This window comes from Epinephelus moara, chromosome 4, assembly GCF_006386435.1.
Source record: "Epinephelus moara isolate mb chromosome 4, YSFRI_EMoa_1.0, whole genome shotgun sequence".
Taxonomy (NCBI): Eukaryota; Metazoa; Chordata; class Actinopteri; order Perciformes; family Serranidae; genus Epinephelus; species Epinephelus moara.
The window spans coordinates 27239495-27265150 of NC_065509.1; the positions used below are offsets into that span (position 1 = coordinate 27239495).

General features: G+C 39.4%; 2 protein-coding genes and 1 long non-coding RNA gene across 8 annotated transcripts in view; 1 reads left to right on the plus strand and 2 right to left on the minus strand.

Annotated features, from left to right (window-relative positions):
- dlg3 (discs, large homolog 3 (Drosophila)) overlaps positions 1 to 4848 on the minus strand; it is a 103174-nt gene extending 98326 nt beyond the window's left edge. For all 3 annotated transcript variants that reach the window (XM_050041538.1, XM_050041537.1, XM_050041536.1), the window contains exons 1-2: positions 4770 to 4848; positions 2263 to 2394 (exon numbers count right to left, since the gene is read on the minus strand). In XM_050041538.1, coding sequence (XP_049897495.1) covers positions 2263 to 2394; positions 4770 to 4803 — 166 coding nt within the window. In that variant the 5' untranslated portion in view covers positions 4804 to 4848. The remainder of the gene's footprint in view (positions 1 to 2262; positions 2395 to 4769) is intronic.
- LOC126388465 (uncharacterized) lies at positions 4548 to 18131 on the plus strand. Its single transcript, XR_007569756.1, has 4 exons — positions 4548 to 4717; positions 7135 to 7214; positions 17608 to 17715; positions 17993 to 18131. It is a non-coding gene; the product is annotated as an uncharacterized LOC126388465 (long non-coding RNA).
- On the minus strand, positions 6751 to 25001 carry gdpd2 (glycerophosphodiester phosphodiesterase domain containing 2). 4 transcript variants are annotated; one of them, XM_050041543.1, is made up of 17 exons: positions 24756 to 24996; positions 22284 to 22420; positions 21901 to 22146; positions 19733 to 19836; positions 19492 to 19585; positions 19160 to 19219; positions 18256 to 18354; positions 18024 to 18117; positions 17567 to 17712; positions 14507 to 14589; positions 12711 to 12873; positions 12400 to 12603; positions 12162 to 12310; positions 9311 to 9458; positions 7578 to 7660; positions 7449 to 7477; positions 6751 to 7207 (listed from the first exon to the last, which is right to left on the minus strand). In XM_050041543.1, the coding sequence occupies exons 3-17, from the start codon at positions 21988 to 21990 to the stop codon at positions 7146 to 7148; spliced, it is 1608 nt and encodes a 535-aa protein (XP_049897500.1). In that variant the 5' UTR covers positions 21991 to 22146; positions 22284 to 22420; positions 24756 to 24996; the 3' UTR covers positions 6751 to 7145. The 4 variants fall into 4 exon arrangements, with proteins under 4 accessions (XP_049897500.1, XP_049897499.1, XP_049897498.1 ...); XM_050041542.1 differs by lacking the exon at positions 22284 to 22420 and having other exon boundaries at positions 6751 to 7265; positions 24756 to 24998; XM_050041541.1 differs by lacking the exon at positions 22284 to 22420.
- Positions 25002 to 25656: the final 655 nt, after the last annotated feature.

A 25656-nucleotide genomic window follows, 5' to 3' on the forward strand; every position in this document is an offset into this window, starting at 1 on the left:
GGGCACTAATGCACTGCTCGTTTGCTACAGTGCTTGTTTTTTAAAAATGGCACAGATCTAGAGCAAAGTGATGGCATTGCCGATGGTGCAATATGCATTTTAGCGTATGCATCTTCAGTGTCCTTGTAAACTGGTTATCACGGTAAATGTGTTCCAGCAAAGTAAAACAAGTTGCCAGTATAAATTCCTCCTGAAGTAGACCAACTAAAGCTGTCATTGCACAGGCTAAGTTTGGTAGTTTAAAAGGAGGAATAGAAATAAATGTAAGAGCTACACTCACTTTGCGGACCCCTGAGCCCATGGGCCCCTGGGCCTGGTAGGCCCGTTTGTAATCCACCCATACAAATATGGTTTATCTACGATGACATTTAGTATACGGGAAACAATCACCAATTTAAACCCAAAACAATTATATCTACAAATGTTCTTGATTTGGGGTATCAGCATGGGACGCAATGAGTAGGAAGACCCACCTTCAGATTTAAGACTGTGATCACAACCATCTGTCCTGCATTAGTGTTTTTGATCAACACAATAGCTACAGTACGTCCTAAACCTCTCCTTCAACAGACAAGGGCCTACATTTACCAGTAACAGATTGACCACCTCTTGGCTACTTAGAGGGTTGAAGGCAATGATGCATTGGGCAGTTGCAAATCATAAATTCCCCAAAGTTGCATGCAAAAAGTCACAAAAATTATAAATATTAGTCATAACCTAGTTCAGTCATACCTAAGTTTGGAGCCCTCTGGGAGGGTGGATGGACAAGGGGTTGTCAGTGACACAAATTAAAAGTATATATATATCCATTTTTTATATTTATCTGTAACATTAATGGATTAACGTGTCCAGGCTTCTAACAAGAACACGAGATGGTATTTTGGTCTGGCTTCAGTTATTTTAGAGGCTTTTTTGGACCATTTCATTCAACCTATTTAGCCAATGACCACCTACAGCGCAACACCATTCATTATTATTTACAAGTTGATGAAGAGAGTCTTAACACTGGATATAAAAGCTGCACCAGATGTGTCCTAGTGGGCTGCATATCTCTGCTGCATTTGAAGAAGCCTTTGAATGGGACTTGTTAAGACATACATGTGGTTATGAATTATGGACTGTGAATGATGGAATACACCGCTGACTTCACTGTGTTGGAGAACAAGCAGAAACAGTAACAAATCCTTTCTTCATGCATGAAAGCTGCTCTATATCATTCAGATTTATTATCTGGTGTGTTGCTGAGCGTATCAGACATAGAAAAAGATATATGATAAAAGTGTGTTCACTATTGCTTCAGACGCATCACTGGCAAAACCATGATACTGTATTTCTTCAACTGCTGCCTGAGCATCCCCTCCCCCTCGGCTACCCAGCAGTGGGTCAGCAGTAGCAAAAGCAGACCCAAGGGCAAGCATCATTATAACATGGCTGTGGTAATTAGAAGGACCACTCAACCGTTGATTAAACTGAAGTAATTTGCTTTATCTGCTGGAAAAGGAACTGAGATTCATATTGGCTTCCTTGAGCTCTTTTCAAAAACACCATACTTGCCATGAAGGTGTAGCTCATCATTAATAGTGACTCTTCAGATGAGTTTCAGTCGGAGCTACGCACACTTCAGGATGCTTTCAGGAGCAGAGATATCAGTTTAGTCAGCAGCAGTTTTAGTAGAGTACTATCACTTTCTGGTAATGGTGAATCAACTGTTTCCATGTTGACATAAGTTCATGAAGTACATGGTACAAAAGAGGCCATTTTGGCAAAGTCAAGGGAAGAATCGTGCTTTCACAGTGTGACAAGTCTGACCTTATAATAACTGAGTCTATAGATAGACTGTGTTGTGGCTGGCTTTATTGGGATTTCTTTACAATGTGTGTATGTTACAGAGGGGGGGGGGGGGGGGGGGCATACAGCAACCTCTGTGAGGCAAGCTGAAAGGCCTCTTTCATAAAACTTAATTGGGAGACATTTAGACCCAGTTAACTTGCCATACAAATTAATACAACCTGACCAAGTCTACATCCTGCGTCGGCAGCAAACCACATGACAGCATAAATCAAAGGCAGCACTTAATGACTGAGACAACTGATTGCAGCAAACCATGAAATATCAAGCTTCAAACCGTCTCCTTTACTCGTAAAGAAGGGGGTGTGAACAGGAAGTCCACCCTGAGAAAACTATGGTGTAATTCAAGCTATAGCAGAGAGTTTTGAAAGACGCTCTTCTGCAAAACGAGCAGGTTTACTGTGTTTTTCTTACCCAGAAGGGCATGGAACAGCTGGCTGCCTAAGATGGAGGAGACTTTGCCCACGCTGGTCTTCAGGGCCTGCTCCTCTGGGCTGGTTAGGTTGGCCTGGTAGCGCCTTAGCAGCCCCACCGCTCGCTCTGTGTCTGCCTCACAAAGGAAATACATGTCTCAGGACAACTGCAGCAAAGAAAATACATACATACTACTACGCTTCTATTTTGCAGAACAGCTTTCTCCTATTTGCACCCTGGTAATGGAATAACCCTCAGAACACACTACAGCTTCATGATTCTGTCTCCCTGGGAGAGTTCAAAGCTCTGATTTAAAGAAAATATGAAACCAAAGAGTGCAATTGCTTTTCTGAACTCGATTTTTTGCTCTGTTTTGATTGTCTGTTGTCTGTTTTTGACATGCTGTATTTTATAATTTCTGTAACCTTGTAATGGCACGCAGTCTTGGCCAGGTCTCCCTCCAAAATCAGATTTTAATCTCAAGGGACTTCCTGGTTAAACAGGTTAAAGAAAAATTAATAAAGCATATCTTGGCAGTCATTGCTGACAGGGTTAATAATATTCTTATGAACTTGGGTTACAATTAATATTTATCGCATTGCTCTTGAAAGGCAGTTGATCCATGGGAAGGATGTGAAAATGAAAACAAAAGGAAAAGGTTGAAGCCTTGAGCTTCGGTTACTGACTGTGAGAACATTTATGTGAAATAATCTTTGCTTCTCAGGATGTATGTAACGGAAATAAAAATGATTCATCCGATATATGACGACATACCCTTTCAAATGTGTTAGGGCTGCAACTATCTTATTATCAATTACTCTATCATTTTCCTGATTAATGGTTTGCTTCATAAAATGTCAGCAAATAGTGAAAAATTACAGTAACAAGTTCCCACAGGCCTTGGTGCCATCGTTAAATATGTAGTTTGGTCCAGCCAACAATCCAAAACCAAAGAATGTTCAGTTTCATGACTAAGATAAAAAAAGAAAATTACATTTAAAGAGATGTAATCTGAGAATCAGTGCCATTTTTGCTTCAAAAAATAGACCATTAATCTATTTTCTGTCAGCTTTACAATCTAAAGCGAATAACTAAACAATAATCTGATGCAGAACTCCTACAGACTTGTCACTGAAGATAAAGTACCATCATACATGAAGCTATAACTTCATGTGTGACTATCACAGATACACGGTTAAGTGCACATATATGATTTTAAAGCATATATGATATAATGAGGATGATTTCTATGTGACTTATAGGCAAATGCAACACTGCTGTTTGTTACATTCCCCTGCAGAGCACATTAAAGGTATTTTTCTCTTTGCAACACGACTGTACAGCTGGTTGTTGAACCCGGTGGGTGGTGAGGAACACAGCACAGAGATGATCACCGAGGTAAATCTACAACTTCACAGTTTCCTACCTGATCCTGAACATTTTGATCGAGAAAAGCCTCAAAACAGTCAACTGCTGCCCGGAAGTTGCACAATTTCCAGTTACTGTATTTTCTTTTTTACCTTTTTTTTCCATTCCTTAAGGGCAAAAAAAGAAACTTGTTTCTCTTGGGATTAAAGCTGAGGTTAATGGGCCAGTGGAAAGCCGTGCGGAAACTTTCCTCAACTACAAAGATGGCATTAACCTAAAACTTCAACTTTAACCGAGATTTACTACAAAAACTTTGACACGTGAAGGAGACGTTACCTTACGCTAACGGTACTTACCATATTTATGCACCATGGTGTTGCCAACTCCATAAAAGTCGTTTAAAATACACTTTTGTGTTTTTTCTCTCTGAAGAAAATAATTGCAGTAATAGACCCGGGTAATTATACAACCAAAAGTGTCGCTCCTCCTTCACAAACAAGCAACATGTAGAGTTTTAAATCCAGTCGCTGGACACTCCCCGTCTGTCTGAGTGTTACTGCAGTGCTCCACACCCACACACAGGGGTTAAGATGTGACAGGAGGAGACTGTTTACTTCATGTCAACTTTCCAGAAGTTTTGGGGCAAAACGGCACCACAGAGCGTGACATGTTTCTCCTCCCCTCACAAACATGCCTCGCCTCCATGAAAAACGGCCCCGTGGCTCTCAGCCTCACCGGGACACTGTAACATCTATATTATCACACTCAAACGATGCTAGCTGCTGTTAGCTTACATTATCTGTTGCATGACATCATCATTGGTGATCAATCAGTTGATGAAACCTCTTTTACTGTGTTTGATTTTTCTCTGATCTCCCTTCAGTCGCCTCTTTTCCAAATGTTTGCATTGTGTGCCACCTAGTGGTTGCTAACGGCTAAAGGAGAGCTAGCTTGCAGTGTATGGGAAAATTAAAGTTGTATGGAGCTATCTGTGGCTTCACAGGGAGCCTGAGCGAAGTCTGATAAAATGCCTCAAGTGAATCAGCGCTGGTTGGAGACTGAAGGCATCCATGGCTGAAGACGACAGGTCTGAAAATTAAAAATAATAATAGTGTTGAGTTAGAAAGAAGTGAGCTTACCGAACCTCGGCACCGCCTTATCTCTGCTTTCCATACGAGGCTACATTAGCTGCTGCTAGCTTAACCGAACCGAATCTCCGACCCAACTGTCGGCGGTCGAGTTGCATCATGGGTAATGTAGGACTCAGGTTTTTACCAGCTTGACCAAAGAAAATATAAAATACATGGATGTAAAATAAATATATAAATGTGATATTTCCCTTGATTTTGTCAAGGGAGAAGAATGTGTTGAATTTCTTGTCTGTCTGTTGTGAGTCTGACAATGATAAAAGAGTGAAATGCAAAGTCAGTACACTTTAATGTAATTTAACATGTCAGTGGTGGGAAAAGTAGGCCTATTCAAATCATTTACTTAAGTAAAAGTAGCAATAAAATGTAAAAAATACCGCATTACAAGTAAAAGTCCTGCATTTGAAAAAAAGTGCAAGTTTTACTCATGAAATGTGCTAAAATAAAAAAGTAAAACGTAGTAGTACTCAGGCAAGATGGGCTCTGTCACTGTTACATTAGTTATTATTATAGGACTGGATCAATGATAAAAGCTACAACTGTACACAGTGCAAGTTAAAAGGTACAAACAATTGACATCCCAGAAAAACCCAGAAAAATATCTCAATGACATCAGCAACGAACATATGATCTGTATTAAACATATTTAATACAGATCATATGAGCACTACGTTTTTGTAGTTGTATATATAACCCCTTTATGCAATTTCCTACCGTGCAATATTTTACCACTTACTGTACAGTAGTATTTATATATTGTCCAGTGTGTATTATAATTATCATGTGCAACCACAAGTCATTGACATCCGAATTTCTATCAGTGACGAGTGATCTTTTTTAATTGTAACATCAACAAATAAAGACAACCTGTTACTGATTACACCCAACTGGTTAACCCAGTAACTTAACTAATTTAGTCAGTTGGATAAAACTAACACGCATAAAAGTGCCAATGGTTCTGTGGCAGCAAATGAGCAATATGGTCAGATGCCAGTCCCATTTGATGTCTTATTCTCAGTGTTAGATATGCTCTATGACAACATTTCAAATGTATATACTGGCATATATTTTTGGAATTAAATTTTTAGTAGATATATGAACCTAGTGTATATAGATTAGACATTATTTTTATTTTTATCTAATCTGTATTTTTGTCATATTTCTATCCTTATTTATCACTCAAATATTTTTTTTATACCTTTTTTCTCTTGCTTCTGACTCTTGAGGTGCTTTAACATGTGACTTTCCCCTGTATGGAATTACTATAGTCTTATCTTATCTTATCTTATCTTATCTTAATTTTGCATTTGTTGTGTCAAGAATTTCTTATAAAAGCAGAGTGCCAAAAATTTGAGGCCTATTGTTTTGCAAACAAAATCAACAACAGCAACTAGCAAATGAAAACTGGGGTGCATAAGATATATTGGAAAGATACCTAATTATTACATAAAGAAACAAGAAACCACGGATGTTATAATGCCTTTCTGAGGTTTATGCTGCTTGTTTTCACCTACATATATATATTTTTTATATTTTTTTATTATATTAAATCAGGGGTACAATTTAAAAACTCATGTAGCGGTCATATGCCACAGATCACATGATATATTGGTGTAACCCACTAGGGGAAAAACTCATTTAAAGAAATTGCAAATGAAAATATGAATCTATTTTTTATATAAATATTTGTACTTAATGCGTGCTATGAAGTTGTACCATTGTATATATTGTTTAATGGCTTTGTCATATTTTTCTTACATTTTATTGCATATGTTTCATTTTCTGACACTTAATGAGCAGGTTTGTCACAGTATATAATAATTCTTATTCTATTTCACTGTTGTTTTCTTTGTTTTTACTGGAATTGAACTTCTTTTTTTCTTGTTATTAGATGTGTGAATCACTCATAGTATATATAGCTGGCCAGTCATATTTTTTTCTTTAGTTGAGGATTAAATACACAGACACAGGACAGTGTAGAAAATAGTTGTAATGCTTTTGGCTCAGGTTACAGTAGATACACATCTTAACTGCAGTGATGACACCATGAATAAAAAAATTGTAATAAATTGAAAAAACAACAACAGAATAAAACAACATAAAATGACACAGTGCCAAAAGGAAATCCAGTGCAGATCTACACATAGATACAATCAGAGAAAAGCTTCATACTTTCAGTAGCAACAGAAGAACGATTAAAACCCAGTTAACCAGTTAGACTTATACAAAAAATAAAAAAGTTAAACTGCCATCCAGTGGCACAGTGCCTCTTGAAAAAAAAACATTTTCATTTTTTCATGGCTTTGAAAACACAGTGTATGGTTATTCACATTAACTTGCTCTCTTCCTGATTTAGGTCCAAACCATTCAGTCAGTGCTGACAAGGCGGTAGGTCGGGACAGAAAATCTGCTGGAGTCTGGTGAGCTACCTGATGGGTAAGAAGGGAAACAGTTCTTTTTCATTCCAGGCTGAAATATTCTCTGTCCCTGTGTAAAGGCACGACAAAGTTATTAAAACACATGAATTAATACATTTGTAAATGCTAACACATCCATTTCAGTAACAGAGTTAGCATCATCAAACCCAAATAATAATTTAGTAGATTAATCAACAATGAAAACAATCATTGTCTGCAGACCTCATGTAAAGATATTCAAATCCAAACGTACCTCTGCTGCGATTCCTGTGATGTGTTTTCCTGGTGGAGACAGTGAGGTGGAGATGAATGAGTCAATCTGTTCACTTTCATAGACATTTATATACAACATGTATGCACAGCAAACATCTGCTCCGCTTACCACTGGCAGATGTAGAGTCCAGCCATTATCAGAATAGATGTAATGTCCACTGCAATCCATATTATTGTGTATGTAAGACGTGACTGTAACACACAAACATGTCCAAAGGGTCAATCACATATTTTGAAAAACACTCATACAAGTTTTTCAGCTCCAAAAGAAGCACTTTAACTATGAGTGGATTACTGAACGGCCTACCGGGCGCAGGCCCAGGGGCCAAAAGTGTTAGGGGGTCCCCCTGGTCTTCACTTAAAAAAGTCACTCAATTTAACATGTGCCAGTTAGGAAGAGACACAAAAAGAACACAAAGAGATGCAACAAGTAGACACAAAAATGACTACAAAATAACCGAAACAACACAAAATTACCTTAACTAGACCCAAATGACTACAAATAGACACAAAACAACCACAAGGACACACAAAACAACCACAAGGACACACAACACAACAAAAAAGACACAAAATTACTAAAAAGGAACTCAAAAGAACCACAAGGTGACTACAAAATGACTATAAAGACACCAAATTACCCTAAAGAGACCCAAATGATGACAAAAAGACACAAAACAACCACAAGGACACACAACACAACTACAAAGGGGACACAAAACAACAAAAAAGACACAAAATTACTAAAAAGGAACTCAAAAGAACCACAAGGTGACTACAAAATGACTATAAAGACACCAAATTACCCTAAAGAGACCCAAATGATGACAAAAAGACACAAAACAACCACAAGGACACACAACACAACTACAAAGGGGACACAAAACAACAAAAAAGACACAAAATTACTAAAAAGGAACTCAAAAGAACCACAAGGTGACTACAAAATGACTATAAAGACACCAAATTACCCTAAAGAGACCCAAATGATGACAAAAAGACACAAAACAACCACAAGGACACACAACACAACTACAAAGGGGACACAAAACAACAAAAAAGACACAAAATTACTAAAAAGGAACTCAAAAGAACCACAAGAAGACACAAAATGACCATAAAGAGATGCAAAGAACAGCCAAAAAGACACAAAAATATCTTAGAGATAACTAGACAACTACAAAAAGACACAAAACAACCACAAAGAGACACAAAACAATTACACAGAGACAGACAACAAAAAGACACAACATTACCAAAAAGAAACTCAAAACAACCACAAGAAGACACAAAATGACTACAAAATTACCAAAAAGACACAAAATTACTTTAAAGAGACCCAAATGACTACAAAAAGACACATAACAACCACAAAGAGACACAAAACTATTACAAAGAGACACAAAATGACAAAAAAGACACAAAATTACAAAAAAAAACCTAAAAAAAAAACCACAAGGAGACACAAAATTACCAAAAAGACACAAAATTACTTTAACAAGACCCAAATGACAAAAAAAGACACAAAACAACTACAAGGAGACACAAAACAACCACCATGAGACACAAAATGACCACATAAAGACACAAAACAACTTCAAGGAGACACAAAATGACCACCATGAGACACAAAATCACTAAAAAATGCATAACAACGACCAAGAGATGCAAAAACTATGTGTATTGCTCCTGTGTAGGAGAGGTGATGGGGGTCCTTTTGGATATCTGTGCCCAGGGGCCCACTGTCTCATAATCCACCCATGTCTTCAACTGATGGTGTTTGATGCCGGATAGTGAAATGAACAGAGAGGGAGGTAAAGCATGTGCTACTGTATCGCTCACCATGACCCAGTCAGGCTGCTCCATCTTTTTTAGGAGGTGGCAGGAGTTGGTGGTAACAGAGCTGGCCCCCGCACACCACAGCAGAGAGAACAGCCAACGCTCATTAACCACCCACAGGTTCACTGTAACGTTCCTGCTCCGATGATCCCTGGCAGATACAAACACAGGGTTTGAAATGTAGATCTTTGCATAGATAAATAAAGAGAGATGTAGCATATTGAAAGACATGAATCTGCGGAAAGCAGGACAGTAAATATGGTGTGTATCTGCATACAGTATGTATGTTTTTATCTATATGTAAGAGGGTGGATGTAAGTATGCACCTATATGTGCATGTGAATGTTTGTATTATGCTCCTGTGGGTATGTGGGTGTTGTCTTCTCCATCTTTTTTGTCAGTACTGCATGATTTACTTATTACAGTTCTGGTTCCCAAGCTGTGGGTGCTGACCCCCACTAGGTGTCGCCAAAGTTTTATGGAAGGATGTTAGGCCTTCTTGATTTAAGAGTGTAAGATGGACAGTAACAGTAGGCCTATATCTCAGCATTTCATTCATGTCTATGAAGAAAACTAAATGAAATTGTTATTTTTAAAGTGTGGATTATTGTTTTAGATTTTAGACCTAAAAGAACTCTCACAGGATCAGGGCACAGTGAGGGCCTGAACACAAACAATCAAAGAGCCAAAAGAACTATGGTCAAGCGTCAGATAAGAGACAACACTGATCTTTTTTAAAGAATGCATAATTATTTAAAAAAATATATAAGAAGAAAAACAGATAATTTTATTAAAAGTTTCTAAAAATATCATTTATGATCCATTCATGAATTAATTGATATGTTTGTATGTCAAAATGTCCTATGATTTAGTTTTAGTACATCCTCTCTGTATATATTTAAGGAATAGTTATTGGGAAAACTCAACTTCAATATAACATTCACAGAAAATGATCTGCTCAAAATTAATCCACTTGTTCCGTACTGTTATTGTTATGCATTGACTATAATCTGAAATACCCATAAAATATGTCACTTAGTCAGATGTCATCAGTTTACCCAATGATAGAAAAGCGGTCCCTACAGGATAAAGGCCAGAAACCATTGTATTAGATCATTTTTGCATTTGTTTGAATACCATAATGAATGAAATATACAAATCATATAATGTAGTTCATCTGACAGGGATAAAAAATACATACATACAGTGCACCTACCCTGCCATCACAAGCAACATGATCCCAGCCACACATGTATCGCACACACCATTTCATTTTGAGCAAACTAATGTGATCAAAAGGTGTGAGATTACATGTGTTTATGTGTGAACAGTGCTGCTAACCTGTGCTGCCCAGTGAGTAGTTTCATGTGGAAGAAGCCTGTGTCGTAAGGCAAGGACAGCAGTCCAGGTGCAGTGTGTTGATTTAACTCTGAATACAGCACTTCAGCACTTTCTCCAAACATGTCGGTACACTGCATGTATTTCTTTGGTAATTTACAAAGGTGTGTTCGCTTATCCATTGAACAACACTCTTGGGTTGGGACATTATTTTAATCTCCTTCCCTGGAGGCCGAGTCTACACCTCTATATTCAGCACCAGCACTGTGTCTCAGCATGCTACACACACACACACACACACACACTTTTAATTAACACACTACTGTGCATGCCTCCTGGCACTGCCACAATGGCTCCCTCCTTCTTCCCTAAAGGACCGCTTTTCTATCATTAGGCAGACTGAGAACCCCTGCTAAGTGACATATTTTATGGATATTTCAGCTCAGTACAGTACGACAGATAAACTGTACAATTAACCCAAATAATGAACACACTAAAATCAGCAATTTGAATAAATTTTGAGCAGATTGTTTACTGTGAATATTACATTAGAGATGAGGATTCTCTCTGACGCTTGGCCATTGCTGTATTAGCTTTTTGGTGGTTTTACTAACTGCGCACTTTTCTTATGCAGGACAAGGCTGTTCAGTAGAGAGTAAAGGCTCTGTGTCATGTTCCACTGTTTGTTAAGTATTTTATTTTCTCCCTCATGTTTCATGTCTTGTCTTCCTGTTTTATTTTGTGATCACTCACCGCTGTCTCTGTTCCAGGGTCCTGTCTGCCCTGCCAACTCCCCGTCTGTGTGCACCTGATCCCTGATTGTGTCTCCCGCACCTGTGTCTAATCACTCCCCATCAGCCCTGTATATATTCCCCCTTGTGTCTTGTCTCGTTGCCAGTTCGTCGATGCTCTCTGCTCACGTTCCAGCGTTTTTCCTCAGTCATAGTCATAGTCATAGTGTGTTTGATCCTTGCCTGTTTTCGACCTTGCCTTTTTGCCTCACGTCTTGGATACCTCTGCCTGGTATATATATATATATATATATATATATATAAATAATAATTTACAGTACACAGCATCAATGATCAATGCTAACTGTTACCCATTAATCCTCGTGCAATCATGTGAGCTAGCTGCTAAATCACTGTGCAGCACTTATCTATAACAGGAAACCTAACTTATTAACTAAGTTAGGTTATTAACTAACTTATCATTCAGGAAATAAACTTCAGGATCATTCAGATTTGAATTTTGTACACTATATGTATTTAGCTAAGGGGTCCTTGGCCTGAAAAACGTTGAAGAACCCTGTCTTAAATTATAATCTAAACTCTAAAAATTGCAACTTAGTTTTCTTCATAGAAATGAATGAAAATATGAGATACAGCTTTAAAAAGTCGTCTTACAAACCTTAAAATCAAGACGGCATTACGACCCCCACCCCAAGAAGCTTTGGCAACCCCTTGTTGGGAACCAGGCATTATGATCATATTTTGATTTATATTTATTTCTTTACCTGATTTCTTCTGTACTTAATTTGCTGTATTTCACATTCAAGTGGCCGCCTCCTTCGATAGGCAAATCACTTTCGTTGTTATAGACCTGGGTGAAGCCTGGAGCAGTCTTATGTACATATTCTCTTTCTGCTGAAGGAAGCCAGAGGATCTATAAAAAGAAATAAACAACACCTTAACAAAATACGCCTTATCATGAGATATCATAAATTCCATCAGAGGGATTGGAAATAGATATACCAGGCCTGGGTCGATGCCAGAACTCAGAATAGTGTTGACTGTGTCCACTGTGTCATTCTCCTCAGGGCTATATAGGTCAAATATCACTGAGATGTTGTGCTGCTTGGCGAGGTCGAGGAGCTCGAGTAAGGACGGTATGGTCTGGTTCCTGGCTGTTTCCCTCTCCTCTTCGGAGAGCATGGACACTGTGTGGAAAGGATCTGTCTGGAGAGGCAAATAATAGTAACTGTAACTGTAGTGAGCTGAATGATAATGCTTAAATTTTAGTGAGTGAGTGTGTGGACAAGCATGTGTCAAAGCACAGCCCTCACCTTTAGGAACCATTCGCCTGCATTCAGACTCTGTAGTTCCTCCCAGGTCAGGTTGCTGCTGTAGCTGAAGTCTGCGTCGGGGAACTTCTCTTTAACGTCTGTCGTTCTTAGCAAGAACCCGGAAAAGTTATGATCATGCATCAAGAAGGGAACTCTGTCTTTACTAGGGGAGAAAACAATGAAAATAGCATCTGTGAGGCCAAAACCATCCCAGTCTAAAGGTGCATTAAGTAATTTTTGACCCTTGTCCTCTGCTGAGATAAGTCATTGGGATTCATTAACAACCAGATAAAAGTAAGTGATCATTTGCTAACACCCTTTCCCCGAACAGTGATTGTCCAATCATAGCTTACTGTAGCAATCCTAACTAGACATGACGGATGTGTCAAGCTTTGGATTTCTCGACATGTGCACTGGGCTGTTGTAAAAGTGCTGCCTGATATCCAAGGAGTTAAGAGTATGGCACCTTTTTTTGACCTCCCAAAACCAAAAACATAAGCCCCCTTCAGTGGGATATCCACTGTTGAGTATTAACCCACTGTGAAGGAGGTGGTTCTGGATGCTTCTATATTGGTCAATCTAATGTTAGCAGCTCTGTGCTAATGTCGGGAAGTTGGCATTCAAGCTAATACTTTACATTCATGTCTTGCACATGGATTATTAGCTGAAGAGGAAGCAGACTTTTTGCCTGGGACTTGTAGCTTTAGCGTAAAGGCTTTTGGCATTATATCATGTGCACAGCCATTAATATTTATGGCTCTTATTTCAAAATAAGTCAGCCGGACATAGAGTTTTAATCCCACTCATGAAGCTAACGATAATTAGCTAGCTCGCTACTATAGAATAAGCTAATGTCAGACAGTTGTCGATTGAAAAACTCGGTGTTACAATTAGAGAAACTTGCTTTTGTCTACCTCTGTTTAAAATCAAGGACCCATTGTTAAAAAAAAATAAAGTGCTAATTTGCCACAGTTAGCATTTTAAACTATTTATGTGCTATAGACCAGATTGGCATCGCATCAATGCCAAGGCCATGCCCTCTTTTGGGATAAAGTGTCACATAACAAGAGAAACAGGGAAACGCCAAAAAGCTGTCGTGTAATGAATTAACCAAGGCTTTCGCACTGAGATTTGAGGCACATAAGATGCGTAAACATCGTGGAACATCGCTACATGATGCTGGTGACAGTTGCTACTGATGGCTAGCTAACGCTAGCTTGAGTTGAAGGCTGCTGTGGTACAGTCTTGCTGTTACAGCAGCATCAAACTGTCAACCAATTCTCAGCTCAGCCAACAGTTGGCTACTAATAGGCTGGTTATTTACAGGCAACACTTATCCAAACGATACATGGGGATTCGATCAAATATGTATCGATGTCCAGAAAGGCAATATCCATCCACTGTGTTGGGTCATTGATCCACTTGGAGGACTGACGGGGCATGACGGCAATCAAACTTGATTTATTAAGGTTCCTTGAGGAGGGCTCGAGTTCAGGCAAGGTTGCAAACCAATTATTTGACATGTCTATAAAACAAAGGTTTGTTTAACAAGAAATAATGCACACAAACTTGTCAAAATTATACTTCAAACACATCAAATCGCATTGACATCTATAGGATCTTTGCTTTTCAGTCCCCCAAAAAGGGGCGTAGCCTAAGACATTCCACAAAGTACCTGTCTGTGCCAATGTGGTCTATGCAGGAACGGATAATTTGAGAGGCAAGCAACATTTAACTATCATCAGTTAGTTCTCTGGGTCTGTAGAAATCACTGTAATCCATGAAATTCACCGTACCTGACCTGTACGTCTGTCTCGAAGGCTGTCACGCCACACGCGATGCTCCTGTTGAATGACATCATGGTGTTCTCAGGGGCCAGCTGAACACAGTGAGGACAGATGGGTGAGACACACTCACAAACTACCCTAAAGCTGTGTGAACACACACAACTCCATGTACTCAGGGTTAAATTGAGCTTATTGAGCACAGCAAACTAAGAAGGACAGAGTAGCATATGGGGCTCTCACATGACTGGACATTTTGTTCACACCTGAGCTAGGCATGCTGTAATGTCAACACATGGAAATGCATGGTCATTTAACAAATTACAACAGTAAACACAACGTAATATGTTGTAAACTTAGTCTTATGTATTGTATGACGTGCTATGAATGACGGGATTTGCATGGACTATAGCAGTGCCTTTTTCTTTTTACAAAATAAAGGAATAATTTGACATTTTGGGAAATACACTTGTTTACGGTTAATTTTTCTTGCCAACAGCTAGACAAGAAGATTGACACCTGTCCGTTAAATATAAAGCTACAGCCAGCAGAGGATTAGTTTAGCTTTGCAAGACTGTGGGAAGAGGAAGCAGCCAGTCTGGTTCAGTCTGAAACACATTTGCCTGCACCTGTAAGGCTTATCATGTTGAATCTTGTTTGTCTGTTCAAACTATGAGTTTAAAAACAACAAATTGTGATTCTATGGGGGTTATGTACCAGACTGTTATTAACTGGGACCACAGCCATCATCACCACAATAAAATGTTGGCATTGTACCTTTCTGCAAACCATGGATAGGTTACATTTCATACGCACAGTATAATGTAGTTCAGATTACAGGTATATGAGTTTGTCATTAGGAGCAGGAAGGGACGATGGATGGTGTGACACCTAGGCAACACAGCTGCCAGCAGCAGACCATTGTTCAAGACCAACAGGCATGTCTTTTTTAATGACAGTTTGGGACATGTTCAGATGTGATTGTAGCAACAAAACCAGGTCTTGTTTAACAAGAATTCAGGACAGTTCCAGTTGTAGTGAATAAAGCAGGTGGTTTTAACAAGAGCTTGGGCCTTGTTTAACTAGAAGACATTTCCCAACATATTTGTAGGACAAAAGTGAATGTTTTTTGACAGAGTTTGAGGTATTTTCATCAATGTGTGTAGCGACAAAAGCAGGTCTTTTTTAACAAGAGTTTGGGACATTTCCAGCTTTGTTGGTAGTGACAAAAGCGGGTGTTTTTAATGAGAGTTTGGGACATTTCCAGCCTTGTTTGTAGTGACAAAAGTGGGTGTTTTTAATGAGAGTTTGGGACATTTCCAGCCTTGTTGGTGGCGACAAAAGTGAGTGTTTTTTAATGAGAGGTTGGGAAATTTTCAGCTGTGTTTGTAGTGACAAAAGCAGGTCTTTTTTAACAAGAGTTTGGGACATTTCCAGCCTTGTTTGTAGTAATAAAAGTGGGTGTTTTTAATGAGAATTTGGGACATTTTTAGCCTTGCTGGTGGCGACAAAATTAAGTGTTTTTTAACAAGAGTTTGGGACATTTCCAGCCTTGTTGGTGGCGACAAAAGTGGGTGTTTTTAATGAGAGTTTGGGACATTTCCAGCCTTGTTGGTGGCGACAAAAGTGAGTGTTTTTTAATGAGAGGTTGGGAAATTTTCAGCTGTGTTTGTAGTGACAAAAGCAGGTCTTTTTTAACAAGAGTTTGGGACATTTCCAGCTTTGTTGGTAGTGACAAAAGTGGGTGTTTTTAATGAGAGTTTGGGACATTTCCAGCCTTGTTTGTAGTGATAAAAGTGGGTGTTTTTAATGAGAGTTTGGGACATTTTCAGCCTTGCTGGTGGCGACAAAAGTAAGTGTTTTTTAACAAGAGTTTGGGACATTTCCAGCCTTGTTGGTGGCGACAAAAGTGGGTGTTTTTTAATGAGAGGTTGGGAAATTTTCAGCTGTGTTTGTAAGGACAAAAGTGGGTGTTTTTTTATGAGAGTTTGGGACATTTTCAGGTGTGTTTATAGTGACAAAAGCATGTGTTATTTAATAAGAGTTTGGGATTTTTTTGCCATGTTTGTAGCAACAAAAGTAAGCCTTGTTTAACGGAAGTTTGGGACATTTCCAGCCATGTTTGTAGCGACAAAAGCGAGTGTTTTTAATGAGAGGTTGGGAAATTTTCAGCTGTGTTTGTAGTAACAAAAGCATGTGTTTTTTAATGAGTTTGAGGTATTTCAGTCATGTTTGTAGCGACAAAAGCAGGTCTTGTTTAGCAAGCGTTTGGGACATTTCCAGACTTGTTTGTAGTGACAAAAGCGAGTCTTGTTTAACGAGAGTTTTGGACATTTACCGCTGTATTCTGTATTTTAAACCAAAACAATACTTTCCTAAGCCCAACCACATGTTAACCACAGTGTTATGACAACATTACATTGAAAATTGAAACATAAAGACATGTTAAGTTTCTGTTTGAGTTGGGGAACAGTAATTTCCCTTCAGAGTTGCGTTGATCTTCTTATCTAACTCGAAGCAAAGCAAATAGTAGATTTCTCCAAATGTCAAACTGTCCCTTTAAATGATCATTAAACTTTCCTCCTTTGTCTACATGCACTACTAGCCTCTATTATAAATGCCATGTGTCAACCCTGACAGCTTTTTTAAAAGGTGTACTGTAAGGTCATTCATCTTAAACTGCCTGATCTGTCTCACATTTTCCATAAGGAAGTAATTTCAAAGGCTTAAGGTTTGGACTACCAAAGAGGTCAAACAGGGTGAATCATTCTTTTATTCCTCAAGCCATCAAATTGTGAAATACTCTTGATGACTCAGCAAATCATTAGTTTCACGGCTAATACTCTGGGTGTCTTGTGGTGACTTGATGTATTGATGTTTTATGTATTTTACCGTGTTTTATGTACCTTAGTCTGTGTGCCTAAGTCTCTGTGTGTTCTGTTTTACCTGGCTGCGAGACAAAAGTCAAAGTTGAAAAGAAAGTTGAAAAAAGAAGTTGAAAAGATTTGCAACACAATGCGAGGTGGACCATGTGTACCTTTAGGGTGTTGTCAAGTAAAACAGGATGCTCACCATCGGTGCGCCTCTGTGACCAATGAGCTTTGGTTTTTCAGGTAACTTGCTCCGCTCTATCAAACAAGGAGACTGGATGATCAGGGGACACAGGAAGATGGTGGTGGACACGGCTACAAACATCGCTGCGATCAGGAACTTAGACCCTGGTGAGAACAAGAATCGAACAATAAAATAACACTCTTCAGCTGTTTACACTGCTGTGAGTCTAAACAGAGGACCTGTATACAAGTCCCTTTAGAAGTGTGAGTAAATAAAGAACATCGTTTGTTCTCTGGGAGTATCACGAATAGCATTTGTGCGTTTCAAGTCCTTGGATCCTTTTTTCTTTGCAGGTATTGACACATGAAAATTTCTGTGCAACATGCAAATTACAGAACTTTTGTTCAAATACATTTTTTCTGTGTTTCATGTGACTCATGCCAGTGTGTGCTCTTAAATGATGTCTGCGACATACATTTTCCCTTGGCCACGCGGAAGCCCTGGAAGACGAACAAGCTCAGCAGAGTCAACGCCCCAACAGCACCAAACTGCAAGAAAGGAGCTGTGGCCTGACGAGAGGCCGACACATGTATCAGAAACACATGATGTACATAGATATACATGAATAAAAAAACAGTCCAGACATTTACACTCTCAGTATCATTCCTACAAACACTCCAATCCTTGACACGAGACCCTCATCGTACCTGGAGTGAGAGATAAACCGTTGGCCATTCTTGTCGCCACTGGAGACTAATTCCTGTGATCCCGAGAGTGATGAATAACGCACCAAAAAATAAGAAGATCTATGCAGAGAAAAAAATAAATGTGACATCCAACAATCCAACAATTTGAACAACCCCAGATGATGCATATTTGCAAAAAATATATGTGGGACAGTTAAAGGTACAGTCAGTGATTCTAGTAATCCCATACACAGTGTGTCAAATTTAACGAATATACCCTTGCATCCTGCTAGCTGTCCAATCTGTGTGTGTGCCCTGAATGTGTAAATGGGTAATGAGTAAAGTGGCTCAATCTGAGCTACACAACACCATTCCAGCCAATCAACAAAGGGGGCATTTGTGCTCGTACAAGAAGCACCACCTGTCATCTGACCATGATACGATGATGAGGGAGCAAAATCCAAAACAAGAGGCAGCTTCTAGCAACAATCCCTGACCAAATCTGGCCACACTTTTTAGACCGTAAAAGACAACAGTTACTTGACAAAGTGCTGGCTCTGCTTTTCAAAAAAGTACAGATCTCCGCTTTTTAAAACTCCTCTTCGAACCTCTGCTAGCAATCTGAAGTAAGTTTAATACTGCGTCACAGTTTAGCCAAACTAAAAGTTGGGGATAGTTTATCTTTCAGCGGTGAATACTCCAATCATTAGACAGGCTCCTGTGACTTCTGTGACGTGACTGCAGAAAATATAAGTATACCAGCAAGCTGCACTTGGCTGCTGCTTGGAGTGAGTTCACTGTAAAGAGAAAGCTTGGAAGTTTCTGAAGGAACACTGACGGGAGGGGTGTCTTTGTTGGGTGTTGAGTTCAAATATCAACAATCTATCTCAGGAGTCACTGACTCCACCTTTAATGTACACAATACCTTGTGCAGCCAGTGTAAGTTGAGCGGTTCCCTTAAGGCAACTTGGAAGAATGCAAAGAGCTGTAATGAAACATGTTAGATTATAGAACATGAAATTATAATGTTGGGGTCTTACTGTATGGCTGAAGAATACTTCATTAAAAACAAACATCTTTTTGAAGTTTCTATAATATCTGGTGCTGCAAGGCTGAACAACAGCTTTTTATGCTTCTTTTTTAAACATTCATTCTTGTCCCAGTAATTAACCACTCCCGTGACATTAAGGTACAATCTTCTACAATCACTCCATCATCACTTTGATGAACACCATATTAACAACACTATGTTCTCACCAGCAGCAGGACGCAGTAGCTGGTTATCACTGCTGAAATGACGACGAGCACCATGAACCAGTTCACCCATCGCTTCAGTTTTGCGAAGCCCTTCCTGATAATGGAACAAAGGAGGGCAGCACAGGGTTAGCAGAATAAAGGTCACCAATAAAGGAGGAGAAGACAAGGAAAGAAAAGAGAGGATTCTCTTTTGTGTCAGATTCAATGTGGGTCATTTGTCAGTGTGTTTGTGATCACTCACCAGTTAACATCCTCTTGGTCATTAAAAGTAACCAGACAGATGTAGAGCCAGCACAGGGAGAGCAGGGACACCAGAGTGACCACTGAGAACCAGCAGCATGCACACTAAAAAGCAAACAATATGTAAGATAATATTCTTTTTTTTTTAAGTTTTCGACACTAGTAATAATTAGTAGTAGTAAAGATCTTTTGGTATGCTGTGTGTGTGTGTGTCAGTGAAAGTGTGTGTGTGCATGGATTCCACGGGAGATTTGATCTGAAAAGACGATGGAACAATTCCAACATTTTTCATTCTGCGCCCTGCAGTGTGTGTCGTGACAGCTCACCACAAACAGGCTCTTCATGGTCTTGCACCATCAACAGCACACCTCCACCCTCTCATACTTGTTCAAAATTATAGCCCGCCACCATCCACCCCCTCCCCCCTCCCCCCTCCCCCCTTTTATAATCCTGTTCCAGATAGATCCAAAACAAACCTGTTAAGGCCTGTTGTGAGTTTACTTATTGTTTTTGGCACACACATTTCATCATCATCATCTCATTTGCACACCTCGTCTCTTCTAAAAGTGTGTGAACGCTTTAATTTAAGATGCATTTAAGGCACGGGAGTCTCATAGCATAGCTGTTCATCATTAATATTTTAGATTTCTGAATCCAGTCTGATGGAATGTTAATCCCTCTTTACAGGGATTTGTAAAGGTTATGCTCCGTTGAAGTGGAAGGAACCTGAAATAGATTAAGTCAGTTAGAGCAGTTATTTCATAAACGTCACACACTACTGTGCAGTACAGAGCAGCACTGAGGGAAACTAACATCTAAAACTTATCTAAACTCCCTGATGGCAGTGGTGGGAAGTAACTAAGTACATTGTTGTTCAGTATTTCATACTACTTTTACTCCACTTTAGTCAAAAGGAAATGTATTGTACTTTTTACTCTGCTACATTTATTTGACAGCTTTAGTTACTAGTTACTTTGCAGATTAAAGGGATAGTTCAGATTTTTAGAAGTGGGTATGTATGAGATACTTATCCACAGACAGTGTATTACAAACAGTAGATGTCAGTCTGTGCGCTGCCAGTTTGGAGAATCAGGCTGCAGTCCAACATGGAAGCTACATGTATCAATGTACTGCTGTGGAGGGTTCAGCAACAAAACCTCTTTTAGCCACCTAAGAAAATCAATTGAAGTTTGAGTGTGCTATATTGAGAGGCTGATGAAGCTGCTTTGTCGCTCTCTTCAAAGCCAGATTCCACTGAGAAAAACAGGAATTTAACACAGCTGAACACAGGAGCTGCTGGTCTACCACTGCCTTGTACAGTTAGTTAGTTTGTGTTATTGTGTGACTTCGGCGCTTAAAAGCGTTAGTTCAGATTCACCAAAGTCATAATTTAACACAAACTAACTTACTGATCAAGGCAATGGTGGACCAGCAGCTCCCCTCTTCAGGAAGCTAAAATTACTGTTTTTCTCAATGGAGTCTGGTGGCTTTGACGAGAGCATAGATGGGGAGCTGAAACTGTAAATCATTTCACCATAGTGTCAGGCTCTCTGACGGAAAGGTAAAGTAGTGCAGATAAAGCTTACACTTTAAATGATATTGCCTTGTTTATGTGGGACTTTTTTTCGGTGGCTAAAATATGTTTTGTTGCTGCCTCCATCCACAGCAGCACATTGCTTAGCTTCAGCTTCAAACTCCAGCCTGCTTCTCCAAACTGGGGGGCGTGCTGACTGACATCTACTGTATGTACAACACATTCTCACGCCGACCTCGTCACATATCGATGTTTGGTCATGGTCATGGTCATGTGAGAGGTTCCCTGGGTGCATTGGTTGTTGTCGTTCTGGAACATTGTGTCAAGTTCTGTCTGCTGCATGCATTGTCTTCTTTCAAAATACACTTCCGTTTTCACAGGAAATTTACCGTTTACATACAGTCTCTTCCAAAATAAACGCACTGCGTCAGTACAACAACGTGAATTGAGGCTTTTTTTCCCCCCAACAACACACACACACACACACACACACACACACGTGGTTGGGTTTAGGCAACAAAAGCACATGGCTAGGTTTAGGAAAAAAAGTACAGGGTTTAGCTTTAGAATCTTACAAGATGCGAACAAGATATATATATATATATATATATATAATGTGGCGAAAAAACACTCACTTTTCTCCTATTATTAGTTTCACTTCGGTGCTTCCAGTTGCAGCTATATAAGCCCCTGCTGCAAAATCTGCAACAGCTATCTTGAGGCATCACTTCTCCTCCTCATTCACAGTGTAGGACGTGTAGATCCTGTTGAATGCAGTCTGGACACGTGATACAGGACGGCCCGCAGGAGGAAGAAGGAAGCCCAGATAGCTCTTTCTCAGAACACTGAGGGGATGCCCGACCTCGTTCACCTCTCTAAACCTGTAGGAGAGAATGAAAAAAAAGACGACTGTGGCAGAAAGCAAATGAGGGAGGGGGTATTAAGGCAATCCCTGCTCAATAACCCTCTCAATGGAGCCTGTGTGCAAAAGGGGGGTACAGCCACTGGCAGCACTTACAATGGCCCACACCATGGGGTATTGAGAAGAGTGAACAGAGCGGCCTGAGGGTGAAGTCACTCTATTGGTGCATTTGCAGCACAAACAGCCTCAGTGACAGGCACATCCATGCACAGAGAGGGGGTGGAGGAAACAAGCTGTGTGTAAGTAAAGAATAAACAGTTTACATACTGACGGAGTTAAAGACACTATTTTGACATGCATAATGACTTAATAGTTTAAAGAGGTTTGGATTGCTCACAATTTGTTGTTGTTGCAGTAGCCTGAGAATGGGGCACACAGGGCTTTTAGTAAACATGTTGGGGCATATAAATTTGCAGCTGCGCCAGGTTTCGATACAGACTTCCAGATGGGACGTGGGAATTTACCCACGTTGTTTGTCCCCCACCGAAGAGGCACATTGAGCAATAAAGGTGACTGTTGTCAAAGGACTTTTCTCCAACCAACAGTTTCTTGTCAAACTTGATTTGACTTGGGGGTTTTGCCAGCTAACTTCTCACCTGGATTGTTCATTTTGTTTCCACAGTCAAAGCCTTCAGGGCATTTAGCAAGTTCAAGGTTAGGGCACAAGTTTTGCATAGCTCAAGCAGCTAAAACTACGACTAACACTCTTAAACTCACTCTTGGAATAAAATGACACCCGAGCATTAAGTAATATATTTCTGAAAAAGAATTAGGAGATTATCATCTGACGTGTGCAAGTTTGGACAGGTGTTAATGTCGCCAGCGTGAAACGTAGACGCCTTGTTTCACTGAGCAAACTGAGCCTTGACAAGGAAGTTTTAAACCTGAGACGAATGTTGGGTAATAACAATGTCAGAGCAACCGCACTGTAAACGTGACAAGATGACAAAAGAAAGTAAACTAAAAATGGCCCACTTGCAATCAGAGAACAATTAAATACCTTTTCACAGTTGAGTGCCTTACAACAGAGGCTTTTTTATGTCTCAGTCTAGCTGGAGGACATCACTGTTTATTTATCTAACAATGTCAGTCTCATTTGCCAACTCACACACATGTATTAGGGTATACTTTAATGCAGTGGATAAAGTAACATAAATAAAGGCACAGCACACAGTGGTACCTGCATTGTTGGGCAGATTAAACGATAACACGGAGACACACCTCGCCAATCTGCTCACACACTTTTCAGTTATCTCTTTATGCTGCTTTGGCAAATGTAAACTGTAATTAGGTGCAAAAATGTAGCGGGTGCACTGTTGCAATAAAACTGATGAGAGATAAAATACCCAATCAAGGTTTTTTAAATGATTGATGCTTATGAAATGATAAACACATGAAGGGGATAGTAAAAACTATCATAGCACACTCTGTCTCTCCCTGATGCGTACCCTCATGCGTGTAGTCGATACTCTGCTTCTTCTTGAAATGAGGATCATGCTGCTCTGCTGTGACTTTCCTGATTTACAGAAATTGCTTTGCCGTCAAGTTTTGCTTTCAACCTTACTACGTCTCATTTGAATCTAATATGAAAAAACACTGTTCATGTATTAGTTATGCTCATGTGTTATGTGCATGTGTCTATTATACTCTCATGTTTAGGAGAGAAATATTATTTGTAATGGGATAGATTTGAAATTCTGGAGGGTAAGTTTTCATCATAAGCCCCTTTGAGTTTCTTACCTCTCCTGCACAATCCCTGCCATGTTTATTTTGTATTCTTTTCATCACATCTTATATTTTTATATTTATGTATATATTTTGTTTTATATTGTAGCATAATGCATTTTATTGCAAACTTCTTATTTAATTTCTTATTATTTTCACTTATACACAGTATAAAAGCAACTGTAAAATGTCCCAGTTTCACATAATAAACTGCTCCTGATTTACACCCACATCTTGTGTATTATGTGCTTTTTTCCCCCCACTTGTCTTGTAATTTCATCCTAATTACTGGCACAACAATAACAGTGGTGTCACTGTTGATTAGAATGACTCTCAGTATTTAAACATAATTTCATACGGCCTGGTCCTGTTTTCCCCCAGACTTTTTCCTGTAAATCTCTACAGGATTTGAAATGGCATTGGTTGGGTATTCAGGCTGATTTTTAAATTTTATTTTCCTTTTTTTTTTTTTGCTTTGCTGTGTTTATCATCCTGAAATAGCAAAGCCTGCATGATGCCACAGCTGTAACCTTGAGCACTTGATGCTAAGAGATGTTGAAGTGAGAGCTCTAGTGTGATTCTCATGTGACCAGATGGATACCAGACCATTTAACATCAACCTGTCAGGTTAAAGCCAAAACGTCAAAGCAGATAATGTATTTAATTGTCATTTCTTCATAAATCTTTTAACTCTTTGCATCAAGAGCACAAAACCTACTAGGAATTAACAGTAAGAAGGTGAGTTGCTTATCATTTTTTAAAACATTCCTGAAAAAGAGTCTATCTATCTATCTATCTATCTATCTATCTATCTATCTATCTAATAAACCAAAACACACTCACCATAAATCACACTGTGTCGTTTCCCTCCGTACTCACACCGATCCACGCTGTGTTTGCCTCTGCTCTCTGCTCTGTTTCCCTCTCATCCTCTAAACTTTGTGTGAGACCATGAACTGAATGTGAATGGTTTCACATGAATGGGTGCCGGGTTGGAGGGGTGTAGCCCGACCAGAGAGGGAGGATCTGCACCGTTGTAGCCTACTCAGCTCAGGTATGTTTCAAAGTGATACCTGCAGCTCTCGGGAAGAAAAGTGAACCTGCTCACTGACAGGTACTCTGCAACAGATAGCATGGAGAGACCAGATATAGCCTACTTCCGCTCCTCAGGGTTTGACACAGCTCGTGCACATGGTATTTTATTGTAGGATGTAGCTGCAATGTCCAAAGTGACCCACTTTCTAAATGGTGCTTATTAATTAATGATTATTCCTCTCACCTCATGCATGGAGAAAACAGCTTCATATATGCCTAATTCATTCATTGAATGATCCCAGTGAGCCCATGAATTAATTAAAACGATATAAATTCATATCCAGCTTTGAAATGTGTCAAAAATAAAGACCTGTATTTGTCTCGTGCACACTTAAATCCTTCATTCCTTTGATGTGGTGCACGCGAGGCTTTCCCCTGCTGCAGCTTGCGAGCTCTGTTGCTGACACGTGAGTCTATTTACTCAAGTTAACACTGTTTGACGTCCATACTTTATATTTCCATTCCACTGTGACTAGTATCCTAAAACATGCAAAGAATAAACAATAAATAGCCTTAAGATGTTGTTATAGGTTAAGATAAGACTTGATCCCAGGGTGGAGAGTCACAAGTTACCCAGCAAGTATGTAAAGTAACTGAAATTAGCCCCACCCAGTGCTGGCCCTAACACATTTGGTGCTGAAAGCAGGAT